The 14,831-nt window shown below is 38.1% G+C and overlaps 1 protein-coding gene across 2 annotated transcripts in view; it reads left to right on the top strand.

Annotated features, from left to right (window-relative positions):
• LOC111865678 overlaps positions 1–14,831 on the top strand; it is a 45,736-nt gene that overhangs the window by 15,694 nt on the left and 15,211 nt on the right. For both annotated transcript variants that reach the window (XM_023853882.2, XM_033751923.1), the window contains 5 exons: positions 1,336–1,399; positions 3,606–3,693; positions 5,931–8,480; positions 11,488–11,914; positions 13,308–13,426. In XM_023853882.2, coding sequence (XP_023709650.1) covers positions 1,336–1,399; positions 3,606–3,693; positions 5,931–8,480; positions 11,488–11,914; positions 13,308–13,426 — 3,248 coding nt within the window. The remainder of the gene's footprint in view (positions 1–1,335; positions 1,400–3,605; positions 3,694–5,930; positions 8,481–11,487; positions 11,915–13,307; positions 13,427–14,831) is intronic.

Genomic DNA, 14,831 nt, shown 5'->3' with positions numbered 1-14,831 from the left:
TGCTATGCAACTATAATTATAGTTGCATACTTGCTGAACTGTTCTATAATATCTATTATAATAGATATTATAGAACAGTTCAGCAAGTGGTTGTCTCTTCATATAATGACATCCCACAATTTGTTCCAGAATTTGATCTTATGGCCTTCTGTGAAGGAATCCAGCTTGCTAGTTTATAAGCCAAAGTGAATTTTATTGTTGGATAAATATATATGTTATCTAAATATGTTAACTGTACAGGAATTGTAGAACTAGGCATCATTGCAGTGTGAAGTACACTAAATGAGTTCTTGCTCATAACTAGATGTTAATTTCTTGCAGCTGATGACAACATGGCGAATGCACAGATTTGCAAGTTGGAACTCTAGCATCGTGGTGATTGTGAAATATATATTTTGCTTTAGTTTTGATGCTTATAATTATGAACCATCAGTTTTAGGCATTTGAAATTTGGTATCGAGATAGATTGTAAGCATACCTACAAATCTGATATGAAATAATGTTTATATGCCAACAGTTACAAACATGGCATTAGTGTGAATCTTTTCGGTTATGTTCAGTAGATGTATCACAGGCAGAAACTGTGTTTATCATTTTGACTGCCAAGCCACATCATGGAATTGCCTGGTAGAAATGCTGAGGCTGCTTGGGAGTAAGTGCAGCTGCTCAGAGAAACTAGCAGTATTTTATGGGATTACTTTGAAATAGCTGCAAGTATAGATGATGTGAAAGCCTGTTCTTATTTCTAAACATCAGTGTATCACACNGCGGCGGCGGCGGCGGCGGCGGTGGCGGGGGTGGTGGCAGCGGTGGTGGGCGTGGTCGTGGTGGTGGTGATTGTAGTAGTAGTAGTAGTAGTGATGTTGTAGCAACATAGTAGTAGTCTGCAATAATAAGTGATAACAATTTTACTCACCCATTTGATTGTATGATGGTATGCACACAACTCCAGTTAGTCCAGGACCTAAATTGCATTTTATTGTTAGGTTTGATACCTACATTATCAAATTCAAATATTAACATCACAGAATTTTAGAACTGGGAGATTACAGTGTGGAAGTTAGCTTTATGAGTTCTACCTGGAGCACCTCGTTTTAACTTTTTATTGGTATAAATACTAGGCAGACATGAACAGAAAATTGGTGAAAATTTCTCTTCATACCCCCAAGTGTGATGCTATGTGGAGAGAGGAGAGGAAGTGTTTTAAATAGACACAGTGCGTTACATAACTTCCATCATCACTGTTGGGTCTTTTTGGATGTAGCATATAAAAACTCAGTAATGAAGTGATGAGACTATGAAAAATACGAAATCACAAATATTTCTTTCTTTCAGAAATGTGGAATAGAAAAACTGGTTGATGAATTGTGTGCCAAGCTGAAAGAGATTCAGAGTGAAGGTAAGTGCTCTCATTAATTGAATTGTATTTATGGATTGTAGGTGCTGGAGTTCTAACAGTTGAACTGTTTTCATTAAGTTAAAGCATGTATCTGACAAATACTCATTGACGATTTAATGTATAAATACCTTAATTAACGCGTGTTAAAATTGATAGCGTTAAAGGCAATACATTTACTCTTCCCATAATCAGAATGGCTGTATGGACAGAGTATTCTGTTGTTCAGGCTAATGAATTTCTTTTATTTCTGGTTTCCTATCCAGAATGGTCTAAAACAAGGAGATGCTTTATTGCCACTCCTTTTCAACTTTGCTTTAGAATATGCCATTAGGAAGGTCCAGGGAAACCAAGTGGGACAAATTAAATGGGACACATCAGCTGTTGGCGTATGCTGGTGATGTGAATCTTTTTTCTTTCCTTGGCACTACAGCCCCAGTGGGCCTAGGCCTACCTCCATGAACTCCGTTCACTTCGGTTTTTCTAGATCTTATACATACGGTAGGACTCCTTGGGCGAGTGATCAGCTCGTCGCAAGGCCTGTACCTGTAGACAAACACAGAAAAACGCACACAAACATCCATGCCCTCAGTGGGATTCGAACCCACGATCCCAGCTTCCGAACGAGCGAAGACAGTGCATGCCTTAGACCGCTTGGCTACCATGACCAGCGATGATGTGAATCTACTGTGTGATAATATAGATACCATAAAGAAAAAACACAGACCTTAATTGACACAAGTAAAGAGGTTGGTCTAGAAGTAAACACAGAGAAAACTAAATATATTGTGACATGAGACATTACTGTCTCTTGACCAAAATGCAGGGCAAAATCATGACATAAAGATAGGAAACAGATGTTTTGAAAATGTGGCACAGTTCAGATATTTGGGTACAACGATAAAGCGATTGAAACCTGATTCAGGAGGAAATTAAGAGAAGATTGAACTCAGGTAATGCTTGCTACCATTCAGTCCAGAACCTTTTGTCTTCTCATCTGCTATCTAAAAACATAAATTAGAATATACAAAACTATAATTTTGCCTGTGGTTCTGTATGGGTGTGAAACTTGGTCTCTGACATTAAGGGAGGAACATGGACTGAGGGTGTTTGAGAACAGGGTGTTGAGGAGAATGTTTGGAAGGAAGAGAGATGAAGTGACAGGAGGTTGGAGAAGACTGCATAATGAGGAGCTTCATAATTTGTACTCTTCTCCGAGTATAATTAGAATGATCAAGTCAAGGAGGATGTGGTAGGCAGGGCATGTAGCACAAATGGGGGAGACGAGAAATGCGTATAGGATATTGGTGGGAAAGCCAGAAGGAAAGAGACCACTGGGAAGACCAGGGTGCAGGTGGGTGGACAATATTAAAATGGATCTTAGATAGATAGGATGGAATGGGATGGATTGGATTGATCTGGCTGAGGATAGGGACCAGTGGAGGGCTCTTGTGAACACGGTAATGAACCTTCGGGTTCCATAAAATCTGGGAAATTCTTGAGTAGCTGCAGAATTTGCGGCTCAGAAGGGCTCAGCTACATGAATAAATAAGTAAGTAAGTGGTTTGTTTAATGGTGCCAGCATCTCAGAGGGTGTAGTGTTAAGTAATAAGATGATTTTATGAATAATGAATTATGATACTGAATGAAGCAGTTGTGGCCTGATTTGAGGTAATATCATGGCATTGGGAGGGTCTGAGGAAAATCACAACATATTTCAACTGTTATATCTGGTGCCCCGACTGGGATTCGGTTACCTGTCAAGTGCAAGTCAGAAGTGTTATATTTGAATCATCCTGTGTGATTGTCTAATGTAAGAAAGAGAAGGAACAGATAAAAGTAAGTGCAAATAATTCAAGATTATCTTATTTTTCAAATTGTGTTTTGCATCACAAACTCATGCTGCTTAGCAGTTGTGGGAACAGTAGCAGGTTGAGGATGTTTGAAAAATGTGGGGAGTGGAATGACTACTATCTGCAACCAAAGAATGCAACACCATCGGTTCACTGTTACCATAATATCATACAGCATCATTATGATTTTAGTGTAAAGAGAGATAATATATCATTTATTCAGTGTCTAGTGCCTTTATACCCAGAAAAACGAATATTCACTGCTAGTGGCCATTAACTCACCCATGATAATAGTGAGCATGTTTCTCTGGGGCCTTTATGGTGTCATACATAGGACTGTGTGTGTCTTGTTTTAGGTGAGAAAAGCATCCATTCAGAGTTGCCACAAGAAACTGTTCCAAGCAAGCAGTTACACACACCATCACCTCAGGACCAAGTTCAGAAGTAAGTTGAATGTCATCTGCCATTCTCCAATAACTTTGTAACCTCCTTGCTGCGTGCATGATATGTTAAAAGGGTACACAGTCTGCATCCCACCATGTTCTGGCTATTTATTGAGAAGTCATAGACTTGTTGCTTTGTCACAGCTTGAAGGATGCAAGGTCTTGCACATTGCACACTGGAGGCTTGTTCCATCTTTAGTGAATATAACTACTAACTCTTGATATAAAACCTGCACTAATCCCAAGGGTGGCATATATGTCTCGGAGACAGAAATTTTGTAATCCTCATCAGAGAGATCGAGTGCTTAACCTACAAAATTTTTATTTAAAAGGTATGGTCCTGATTGCTGCTAGATAAGTAAATACAGTAAAACTTGGTTATAGCAACATCGGTTTCTGCGACACCTTGTCTATTGCGTCAAATATTCAATGGTACGAACTAATTCCTCATAAAGCAACTGTTTTTATACCTTGCTTAGTACGACATGCACAAATGCATCAACCTCGTATGTAACGTCATTTTCATTCCTGAATTTCTCTGATATCGTGGGAAAGTTCGATGTGTCTGCCCACCCTCACTTTCTCTACTTGCTGACGTGACTGTCCTGGAAGAATACGACTGCGGGCTGCAAGAGGAGCGTGGGTTTTATGCGAAAACAAGGGTGTGGGGTGGGACTGCGTGAATAGTGCAGGAGGACGCGGCAGGTTGTTAACTGCATTCCTTTCCTAGAATCTTGTCTAACAGGACCTCACATTGTCTACTTACCCTATAGTGTTCCTGCCTAAACCCAGAGAAGTGCAGTAGCGAAAACATGGCAATGAAAAGGAAAGTTTTAAGCATTGAAGAGAAAGTTAAAGTGATTCGTGAAATAGAAAATGGAAGGAAAAAAGCTGATGTATGCCGCGAATTTGGTTTGGTGAATTCTACAGTACAAACGATATGGAGAATCCGTATTAATTCCACGTTAATGTTACGTTAGTCTGTACTTAACTACGTATTTCACTAAAAAATGCAACATTTTAACTCGGTTTTTGGTAGATTTTTACATGACTAACATAAGGCTACTGTGGAAGTACCCATTACGGTTACGACATTCGTTTATAACGACACTATTTTTAGGTCCCTATGATGACGTTATAACCAAGTTCTACTGTAATTTGTCCGTATGATAACCAGTTTCATGAAGATGGTGGTAGAGCCAACACTTGAAATGACATGTCTTGTGTGTTAAGGATGTAGGCTGTCATAAATGATGCAATGAAGTTCCTAAAACTGTTTGTGGGTTCACATGTCAGGCGATCTTTTCTGGTTATGCTAGGCTGTTGGCACATGGGAAACTGGTGCTGTGATCTGCATTTGAGGCTGTGAGATATGATATGATTTGCCAGTTTGAACCGTTTTTACCTTCATCTGTAATGCATGAAATTTATTGTTATGAGGCAAAGTGTTATATTTTTTCATTGGTAATATAATCCCCCTCAGTTATGGCTGCTAGACATGTAGAAGTAGGAGATATAAAATCCTCATTTCTCTTGATTTATTCTACCCTATTATAGCCTCAAATGAAAACATGTCCATCAATCCTGTTGTACCGGGAAATTTAAAACCCCTACTCATGGATGATTTAAGTTAAATAATAGTGTACAGTAATGTGAAGGTAGTCTTCAGCTGTGGGGCTACATTTGCATCATCCTCATTGAGGCAAATATTCTTGTCCTTTTCTTTATGGCAGCACACTAAACTGTGCAGTAGTTTGCCACCTCACAATACACAGAATCATGTGTTGCTGTGAAGTTGTGATATTTGAGGTTTTCATGGCAGTGACTGAAGAGTACTTGTCTGGTAGAGGTTTAATGAAATACAAACCAAAACATGGCTAAACTTCTGCTGGACTACATTGCATCATCGCTGTAGTGTAGAATGTAAATGTGTTGCTTCAACACTTGAAGTGTAGAATGTAAAAGTGTTGCAATTTTGATGGAAGATAAACAATGGACGCTAATTTGAAGAATTGCAGTGGGATGCTGAAATACAGAATCTGAATGTACAATTAAATCATGTTTTTGATCTCATATCCTTGTCTAACTTGTTTAGTGTGAAAGGATTCCAGAGCCAAATTAAATAGGGAAACACTGCTTTAGAGAGTCACCTGTTAAAGAGTGTATTGTAGTTTTGATTGGAAAAGGTCAGATGTTACTTACTTTTAACGGCATATTTTTTTTCTTCTGTTTCCTCAGGTATTATGCTGCTTTTCCACCATTAAATGGCAAAGTTGTTGACAGCAGCAGTTTTATTACCCTGAATCCTGAACCTAGTTCTGCTTGGAGTGGTAAAAAAGTTCTTGCCAGTTCATTTGGAAAAAACAGGCCTTGTTACACATCAGATCAAGAAGCAAATTCAAGTGAAGAAAAGTTATTGGTTGGTACTACCAGTTGGGGAGAGGAAAATAAAGAGAACAGGGGTAAGAACAATAGTTCATGGAAAGAGGTGGGCAGAGAAAACATGAAATCTGGTAATCAGATGAAGGAAAAGGCTAAGGGTAAGAAGGAAACCGGCTATGGATTTGCATGGAACATGGCAAGTGAACGAAATGGAAACTATACTGACTTCTGCCCTGGAGTAAGCTATGAGAACAGCAGTTTTGACATGTTGAGAATTTTCCATTGTAACAGACAGAACAAAGGCAGTAAGGTGGATGATAATGTGCTACCAGAGAAAGAACTCCAAACACATCAAGAGGGTGGTTCAGAAAATGCTGTTTGTCGGAGGTTATATGAGCGGCAGACTGGTAAAGGACACTCAGTTTCTTCAGGATGCATTGATTCTAAGAAAGAGAAATTACAGATTGGCTGTGTTGCAAGAGATGATGGTGCGTGGCACCATAAGTCTCCTGGACAAGGTACAGAAGATCAGAATCTTGCTCAACTAATTGCGAAGTTTGATCATAGCATTGAAGCTCTTTGGAATCCAGATGATATCTCTACTTCGCCAGGTAATTTTTCTTCTGAGGAAACATTAAATTGTGACCAGGAATTACCCTTGGATTTTCAGCAACTTCTGTCATCTCCAAATGAACAGTATCTTAGAGTGGAGTTGTACAACTTGAATAGCAAACGGAATCAAAATGTATTTTCAGCCAGTAACACATTCATTCAGTGTGGTACTAATATCACAAGCTCAATTTGGTCTGATCAACCATCACAGGAAAATTCTGTTGAACAAGATTTTGGAATGGATTATACACATTGTGAGCAACAGAATGTATCAGATCATTTTGAAGATTCAAAAATCAGACCTATGGACCCCTGCTGTAATGATGTGGAAGTGGGGGAAAACAAGTACACAGTTCTTGTGGTTGGAGAAGGAAAAGTAGTTGGAAATAAGTGTCAGTCTGAAGAAAAGTTAAAGGGCATTAAATGTGAAGGAAAAAATTTTTCTGGTCCTTTGTTTAAGGATATGGATGTTCTTGAAATTGGCAGGTGTTGTGATGTGCCTACTTCAGAGGACAGGTCTAAAGTTGATTGGAATAAGTATGATAATTTCTCTTCACTCTTCACAAGTTTACCTTGGACAGTAAATTATACAGTAAGTGATATTACACAAGGAGTTGGAACTGGAAAGTGGTCCAGTGTTGTGAGCTCAAACACACATGACAGTTATTCGCCTTTTGGTGGTATTTTTGCTGATGGCCATTGTCATGTGAATAATTCCATAGGGAGTCATCTTAACATTTATACTAATGTACTCAATGATAGTTTGACCACACTGAATCATAACAGAGAAGACAGCAGTTTTACTGAGGTCATTCCAAAACAGAATTCCTTGAGAAGATTGTTGGCAGACCGATCTGGTTCTGATACAGTGCAGGAGAAGAAGAAATGTATATCTGCTGAACATGTTTATCATTTGGAAACCAAAGATTGTGGAGCTAGTAAGGGAGGAAAGTCGGAAGCTGAAAAAGAGGAGGAAGATTTGTTGACATCAACACGGACACATTTTCGTCCTATCCACACAGAGAATATGGAGCTGCACCATAGCACAAATGCTAGTAACAATAACAATGTTGGTGGTTATGCAGATGGAACTACGTTTGCAATTCCAACTAATCTAGAAGAAGTAGCATTTAAGAGAAGCGAGAGTGGAACTTTGTATCTTGAGGCTGAAGCTGGTGCTGGCTTGGAGACCCCGAACAAGTACATGGAATATAAAGAGAAAGAAGCATATGGGGGTCGCTACCGCTATGATCATCCACCTGGTATTCATGATAACTCAAGGGAATTTATACCAAAGTTTAGAGTGCGTCAGAATGAAAAATGGTGTCAGACCGAAGAAGCAGAAGACATGCTACAAAGTGATGAGGAAGTTGATACAAAAAGAAGTAGGCAAGATGTTAGGGCTGTTAATGACCCTGAAGATTTCTACTTTCCAGATGATGATCATTTTGCAGAAAAAATTTTAAATTCTTTGGAAGACGGCTATGAAGATGCAACAGGGATGGAAAATAAAAAGAACTCTGCACAGTGTCATCCACAAACAGATATTTATGTGTCACATAATTCTTCTCTTCTGAAACATAGCTCTTGCCTTCAGCATGAGAATAAGATTGATAGTAGCTTAGGACCTGATTCTTTGAATGGAGTGGTGCGAAGGAAGCTAAATAACTCTCACTGCTTATGTGGTAGTAATAGCCATCATCTACAGTTGTGGAAGACGGGATGGCCAAAGTCATCACAGGTACCAGAGTCAGCTGTGTGGGAAACAGCAGGAAGTGACAAACCTCACCCTTGGTAAGATACACATTTTATTCTAATGAAAAAGTTTTAATTTGCAGTGTATTAAAGTACAGTGGGGTTGTGGCAGAATGAATGTGGCTTTTGTTGGGAACTTAATTATAGCAAGAAATACGGGAACTGCCAGATTCCTGATGTCACATGTATTGAAAAATCTTGCATGAAATGGGGTTTTCCCAGGTACTTTCATCAACACTTGAGAGTCATAGCCAGCCATGACCTTGTATAAATTTTACTCAAATTGTGATTGTAAGTTTGCTACCCAACCCATTTATGCTTAATAGTACCTCAACCGCACCCCTACTGCTTTTTCTTGAGAGATGGTAGTCCACATTCCAGAATACATTTGCCTCACTAGGTAATTTATGCAACTGCAAGGTGGAAGTGCATAGTGCATGCACATAGAGCCATTCATGTGGGGAGACTTTTATTTAATGTTTCTTGGCAGTTTTGATTTTTGACTATTATTGACTGATTACAAAATCTACATAACAAATAGACTTTTCCATATATACCATGAACTGATGCACATAGTTTCCTGTAATTAGATATGAGAAGTTCACTGAAAATTGTAATGTGATTCCAGTTTTCAGCCATATTGATGTATTTCAGTGTGTAATAGTGAAAGTGGGCTTCAACGTGAAAATCGATAAGCATTTTATTACGCAGGTGTCGAGAGACAGAATGAAGACCCACACTATCAATATCTAGTGAGATATTTTCTTTTGTCCTGACAGCTGATGGTGTTTCTTCATGGTACACATGTTAATATTTTGCAAATGTAAAATACCCAAAAGTGGAAAAAATATAAACTATGAAGGAAGCACGAGAGTTGAAATAACACCTTCCTCAAGAAGCTTACAGAAACATCTATTTAATTACCTTAGCCTGAGCATGGTATTTTCAGCATACCACACTGATTCCAACACTGGAGGGCTATTCTGTAGATCCAGTAGGAAAGCATTGGTGTCTCCTTAGCCAATCTCCGATCATGTGCAAGGTTGTATTGCCTGCTCAGAGTAAATGCCTAGACAGTCATTTGAATAAAATTGATTAAAAAAAAATAAAAAAGGAAGTAAATAAAATCAATTTGCAAGACATGACTATGCCTGCATTACGTCCAAATCTGCTGTGTTTTTAAGTGCGTTATAACAAAGTTTTACTGTATTCATTTTGTTTGTATTATTAAGTATATTTTGTGCTTTGCTGAAATGCCAGTTGTAAACAGGCATCTAGTAAGGTTTAAACTTCAAAAGAGGGCTGTGGGAATTTTGTGTACTCTTACTTCTGGTCACCTTTTCTGATGTTATGGCTCATGTCACTTTATTGTTTAACATGTTTGGAACTTTAAGAAGTGAATGATTCATTAATGCAAAGATCCTGATTTTAATTGATTTGATGGTTCCTGCTTTAATCTTGTAAAAATTATGGATTTCAAAATCAAGTACGTAACAGCTACTAGCAGATGAAAACGAGATTAGCTTTGGATAATCCTGCACTAATAGAAGTTTCTGTATTTGTGTTTATATGATTATATGTAATATGTGTAATCATGTTGTTTGTCATGATGATAAGCTTAGAAATTAATTTGCATCTAATTTTAGAAAATCCAATGCAAAAAATGTAATAGTGGTTTCACTGTATTGCTCTTTTGTTTTTGTGTGTATGTTGTGCCAGCTGCTAGGCAGTACTGGGCAGGTCATAAATGTGCCAAGGGTTAACCACAATACATGCTACAAAGTGCCTTTAACAAAAGAGGGAACTGGAATTCATGCTAGTGCCACACCTCAAATATTATATAGTGCTTATACTTTTATAATTTCTTAAGATACCAGGGAATGTTGCTATGCCCTGTGTGCATTTTACTCACCATGGAGACCTTCATTTTATCAGCAGCAATATATGTAAAGGATTTTTTTTATATGGAACAGCAATTGACAGTTGATTAGACATCTCTTTACTGTAATTTTCCTTAGTTTCTTCAAGGTTTTCCATTTAGTATAAGCTGCCTTCAGATCCTTACAAACAAAAACTTTGCACGTTGAAGAATCTTATTAGGAACCAGCAGAGTGATGAGCAGTTGTTGGTCTACACAGACTTCAAGTGTCCAGATTCTAATCAAAATAAAGGGGGGAGGATCCTGAAATTAAAACTAAAACTTGTACATTGTTGTAATCTTCGCAGAACCTTTCGTGATTTTATCAAAATTATAGGAAAGCATAATTTTTGTAATATTTCATGAAAATTTTTAGAAAGGCCTACTTTTGGGTTTTTGACTAGTTTTGACCAAAATACTCTTAAAGGAGAAATTTTTAATCTCCAAAGTGGATTTCTTTTGTATGTAACTTCCATCACCTAGAAATTAGTTCTGGTTATTATATTTAATTTCTTTAGCATAAAAATATTTGTTTTGTGAAGCTCATATGCTCTAAATTGCACAGTTTTCTTCTTGGAGAATGTTTATTATCTGTTGAAAGAAATTGGGTAAAAATTTCATTCAGATTGGGTGAGTAGATCCTGAGTTATATCAGTATTGTAGGTATGCATAGAAAAAGATGAGTTCTGAGAAATGATCAGCCAGAAGTTAAGAAGCAGGGAGTGTTGTATTCGTATATCTTACTGCTTGTTGAGTAGGATATTCTAGCCTCATATCTATGACAGTTCTTTGCCAAAATCCTCTGAAGTTATGAAGCTTTAATTTCCAAGAAGCAATTTTTGAATGTAACTTGGCCTACAAATTAACTCTTTTAACTATTCTGTTAAAAATATTATCTTTTCAACATAAAAGTCATGTTCCATGGCCTTTAGAAATAACTGTGGGGTATAAAATGATGATGTTTGCAGTCTTCCAGTATCAGAATAATTTGAAACAGTAAAATGAAACTGCAATAATTGACCGGTTTTTACCCAGATTTCTGTATCCTCCCTTAATGGTGTGAATGTAATTAGTAAACTATAAGAGGTTCATTCGCAGGCATCTTTCAATGTATATTTGTTACTATAGGTACAGCATTTGGAACTCAAGCCCAGGATCCTCAGCAAATCTGTGTCAGTGTGACATGTCGCCTCCTGTGAGTGTTTTAGTACCCCAGTCATTGTTAGACAAGGAGCCAAACACTGGTGGAACTGATGTAAGGAGTTTGCAATATAGTCGTCTTCGTGAGGAGCTCACAATGGAAGGGGAGCAGCTCTTGTCAGACCTAAGCTACATGCAGCACCTGTATCAAGGATCAGACTGGCAGGATGACACAACAGCAGCAGAGGAATCTATACCAGATTGGAGGCCTGAACAGGAGGAAGCAGATGGTGATAGGAAATCATGTTACATGTATCCTCCTGAGGACTCCACCCAGGAGATGATGATGTATGCGGAGGATGCTGGCTGCACTCATAGTCTTCCGATCCATCACTCAGTAGTGAAGGAAAGGAAGGTAGTGTTAAGGATTCTTTTGTTTACCTTTCACCATGCAACACTGTTAAGATTTAAAATTAAACCCTTTTTTTAAATTTGTCACTGCACTACATGTTTAGGGCTATTCAGCCATCATCAGATGCAGTGAATTTTGGGGGGAACTGCCATGCCTTCTGCGCTACTGTGATCGGTGTTTTTCATATTTATAATGTTTCTAAATGATGTCAGTATAGTTCTTACTGTTGTAAGAACTTGTATTGTCTATGTGATGTGTAAGTAGTACACATTCAACCGCATTGACAGTATACAATTAAAAGTATTCCACCAAGAGAAAATACTAACACAATTTATCATTGCATGTACTTACATTTCATATCCCAAATCCCATGTCCATTTTCTTTAGCTTAGGTCGTTTATCCAAAGAATCTGTCCAGGTCTGAGGCTCTTTGTGACATATCATAACAAGCTTATTTTTTACGGTGAGCAATTGTTAGCCCCACACTGGACCCTTTGGCTGGAGGACCGCCCCTTGTCGGCTGTCCACGACTGCTTATTCAATATTGTCATGCGACAAATAACTTCACATGGGTCTCGGATATAGCAAATCTTTGTTGGACACTCAATCTTACACACCTTACAATTGTTGTCACTTCAACTGTATTCTGCGGTGGCTATCTTTCAACTGTCTTGTGTGGCGACTAGGTCCGAACTGTGTTGTATGATGTCTGTGGCTCTCGGCTTATGCAGGTGTTCTGTGGACTCAGTAGAGGACACCTCTCGCCAAGGTTCAGTCTCATGTGTTCGGCGATGTGTTGCTTTGGGAACACTCTTTATACACTGGTAACGAGTTTCGTCTCATGCGTTGTTACTCAACGGCCTTCTGTTGTTCATCTCCGGGGAAACGCTGCTTCGTTGTTTCTGCAATTCCTACGCAACGGCCCACTGTTATTATGTTACCATGGAAGTGCCTATTCCAAACATGTGACAATATATTCACAGCTACCCTTCATATCTGGATGTTGTCGTCTTCATCCACAACCAGAGAACATGCCATGCTGTAGTGACAAGGGACTTGCCTAACATAGACTCTTTTCCCTTAGCAGTCAATAACTATTCAAGAACTTCCCATCTGTTATGGAATTCCAAAGTTCATTACCAATAAAGAACCCAGCAAGTGACCTTACTTTAAACCACTTCATTCCATTTCACATAATCACGTTTTTCTGTAAGCTTGGTGTTTTCATTCATTGAGCTAGTCCATTCATTTTGACTCATAAGGTATGTTTTCTGTTCAGATTACAGTTTCTCTTATTTGGTACTTTGATAGGTAGTGAAAGATTTGGGTTTGTTCAGTGTTTGCTTATCCCCTTATGTCCCAATTACATGTAATTTAGAGAGTAATATTATTTCAGTCTGTGGATGACTTTGGCACTTTACCAAGAATGGCTGCCCTATCTACAGACTTGGAAGAAGAGCGGATGCAAAACGAACGACCCCTCAGTGCAAAGGCAATCCAAAAGGACCGCAAAAGGTATGGCTTACTTATCTGCTTATTTAGTTTTTATATTAGTCCTGGCTTTTTTGACATTATGGAGTCACTTTTAGATTTGATTTTACCATGACTTCCCTGTCTTCTGTTGGGAAAGTGGTAAATGTTGTTAGAGGACAAAAATTTATGTTAGAATGATGCATCAGCAATTCAAAAACATCCTGATTTAGTTAGGATGAAATTATTTTATGGCTTTCTAAATTTAACTTTTAATATACCCTTCTCTAGAAGGCTGACCAGTTAACGTGTCCAAAGGAAATACAGGAAAACCTGAATTTTACATTTCTGAAGGGGCCATTTAAGCTTAATGTAAAATCAAGGACAAGAAAATTTATGTTCCTGTTGAAATTAAATACATTAAATACTATATATTGCTTTAAAAATTATAATCTAGTTCAGTGTATGGCATTAAATATGTAATCTGGTTTACTTCTCCCATATGTTATTGCCATTAAACTTCACGATGTATTTGGTCACAGTGTTGGATCAGTCCAATGCCAAGAGAAATGTTGCTGGAGGTTCTCTTTTCCCACTATCATCTTCCTCCTCAGATGCATCAGATGTAAATTGTTCATCCATAATTTTTTCTGGCTCTGCACCTCACACATTACATCATCATCAAAGTGTATGTGTTCTTGAAATGATACACTTGCAGCTGACCCTAGTCATCTTTGGCTACACAAAGTTCTGCTGTGTCTCTGCCATCAGTGGTTTGTATTAAATTGAGTCCACATTTCTGAAATCAGTTCACTGTTGTCATATGCGTGGTACAGTACCATGGTTCCACAGTGAAATATTGTGTGTCCAGAACATTTACCTTCATGAGTGTTGTGTTATGAAGGAACTTTGACCAGTCATAGAAATCTTCATACAAGTTGGCTGTAGTGATAATGTTTGAAAAACCTGAATGTTCCCTGGTCATGTGGTTGGAGGATGCTCCTGCAGTTTTGAGAGGGGGAATAACTTTCACATTCTTTAAGTAGGTTGTGTCTTTGGGATGAACAACATACTAGTCAATGAAGAGTGAGATTCTCCTGTTTTGGGAACTCATTTTGACATGTGAAGCTCTTAACCCTTTCGCGCGGTCATTTAAATTCCGTGGCCGTCTCTCCGGCGGTAATATATTCAGCCGTCCATTTAAATTTTGCTCGAAAATGATTTGTTCATCATTGTTCTTAAATTATATGAGATAGGAATATGAAACTTTCACTAAAATGATCTTAAAAGGTGGTTTTATAACCTTACCTTATAATATGAGCGCCCTGTATCTTGGCAATGGAAGCAGGTTGTTTAGTATTTGAGCAGTGAATGGTACGCCTTGAAGGATGAAACTTTCACTAAAATGATCTTAAAAGATGGTTTTTATAACCTTACCTTATAATATGAG

Source organism: Cryptotermes secundus, unplaced genomic scaffold, assembly GCF_002891405.2.
Source record: "Cryptotermes secundus unplaced genomic scaffold, Csec_1.0 scaffold19, whole genome shotgun sequence".
Taxonomy (NCBI): Eukaryota; Metazoa; Arthropoda; class Insecta; order Blattodea; family Kalotermitidae; genus Cryptotermes; species Cryptotermes secundus.
The sequence above is the reverse complement of the archived record's forward strand: the minus strand, read 5'-3'. Positions and strand labels throughout refer to the sequence as shown.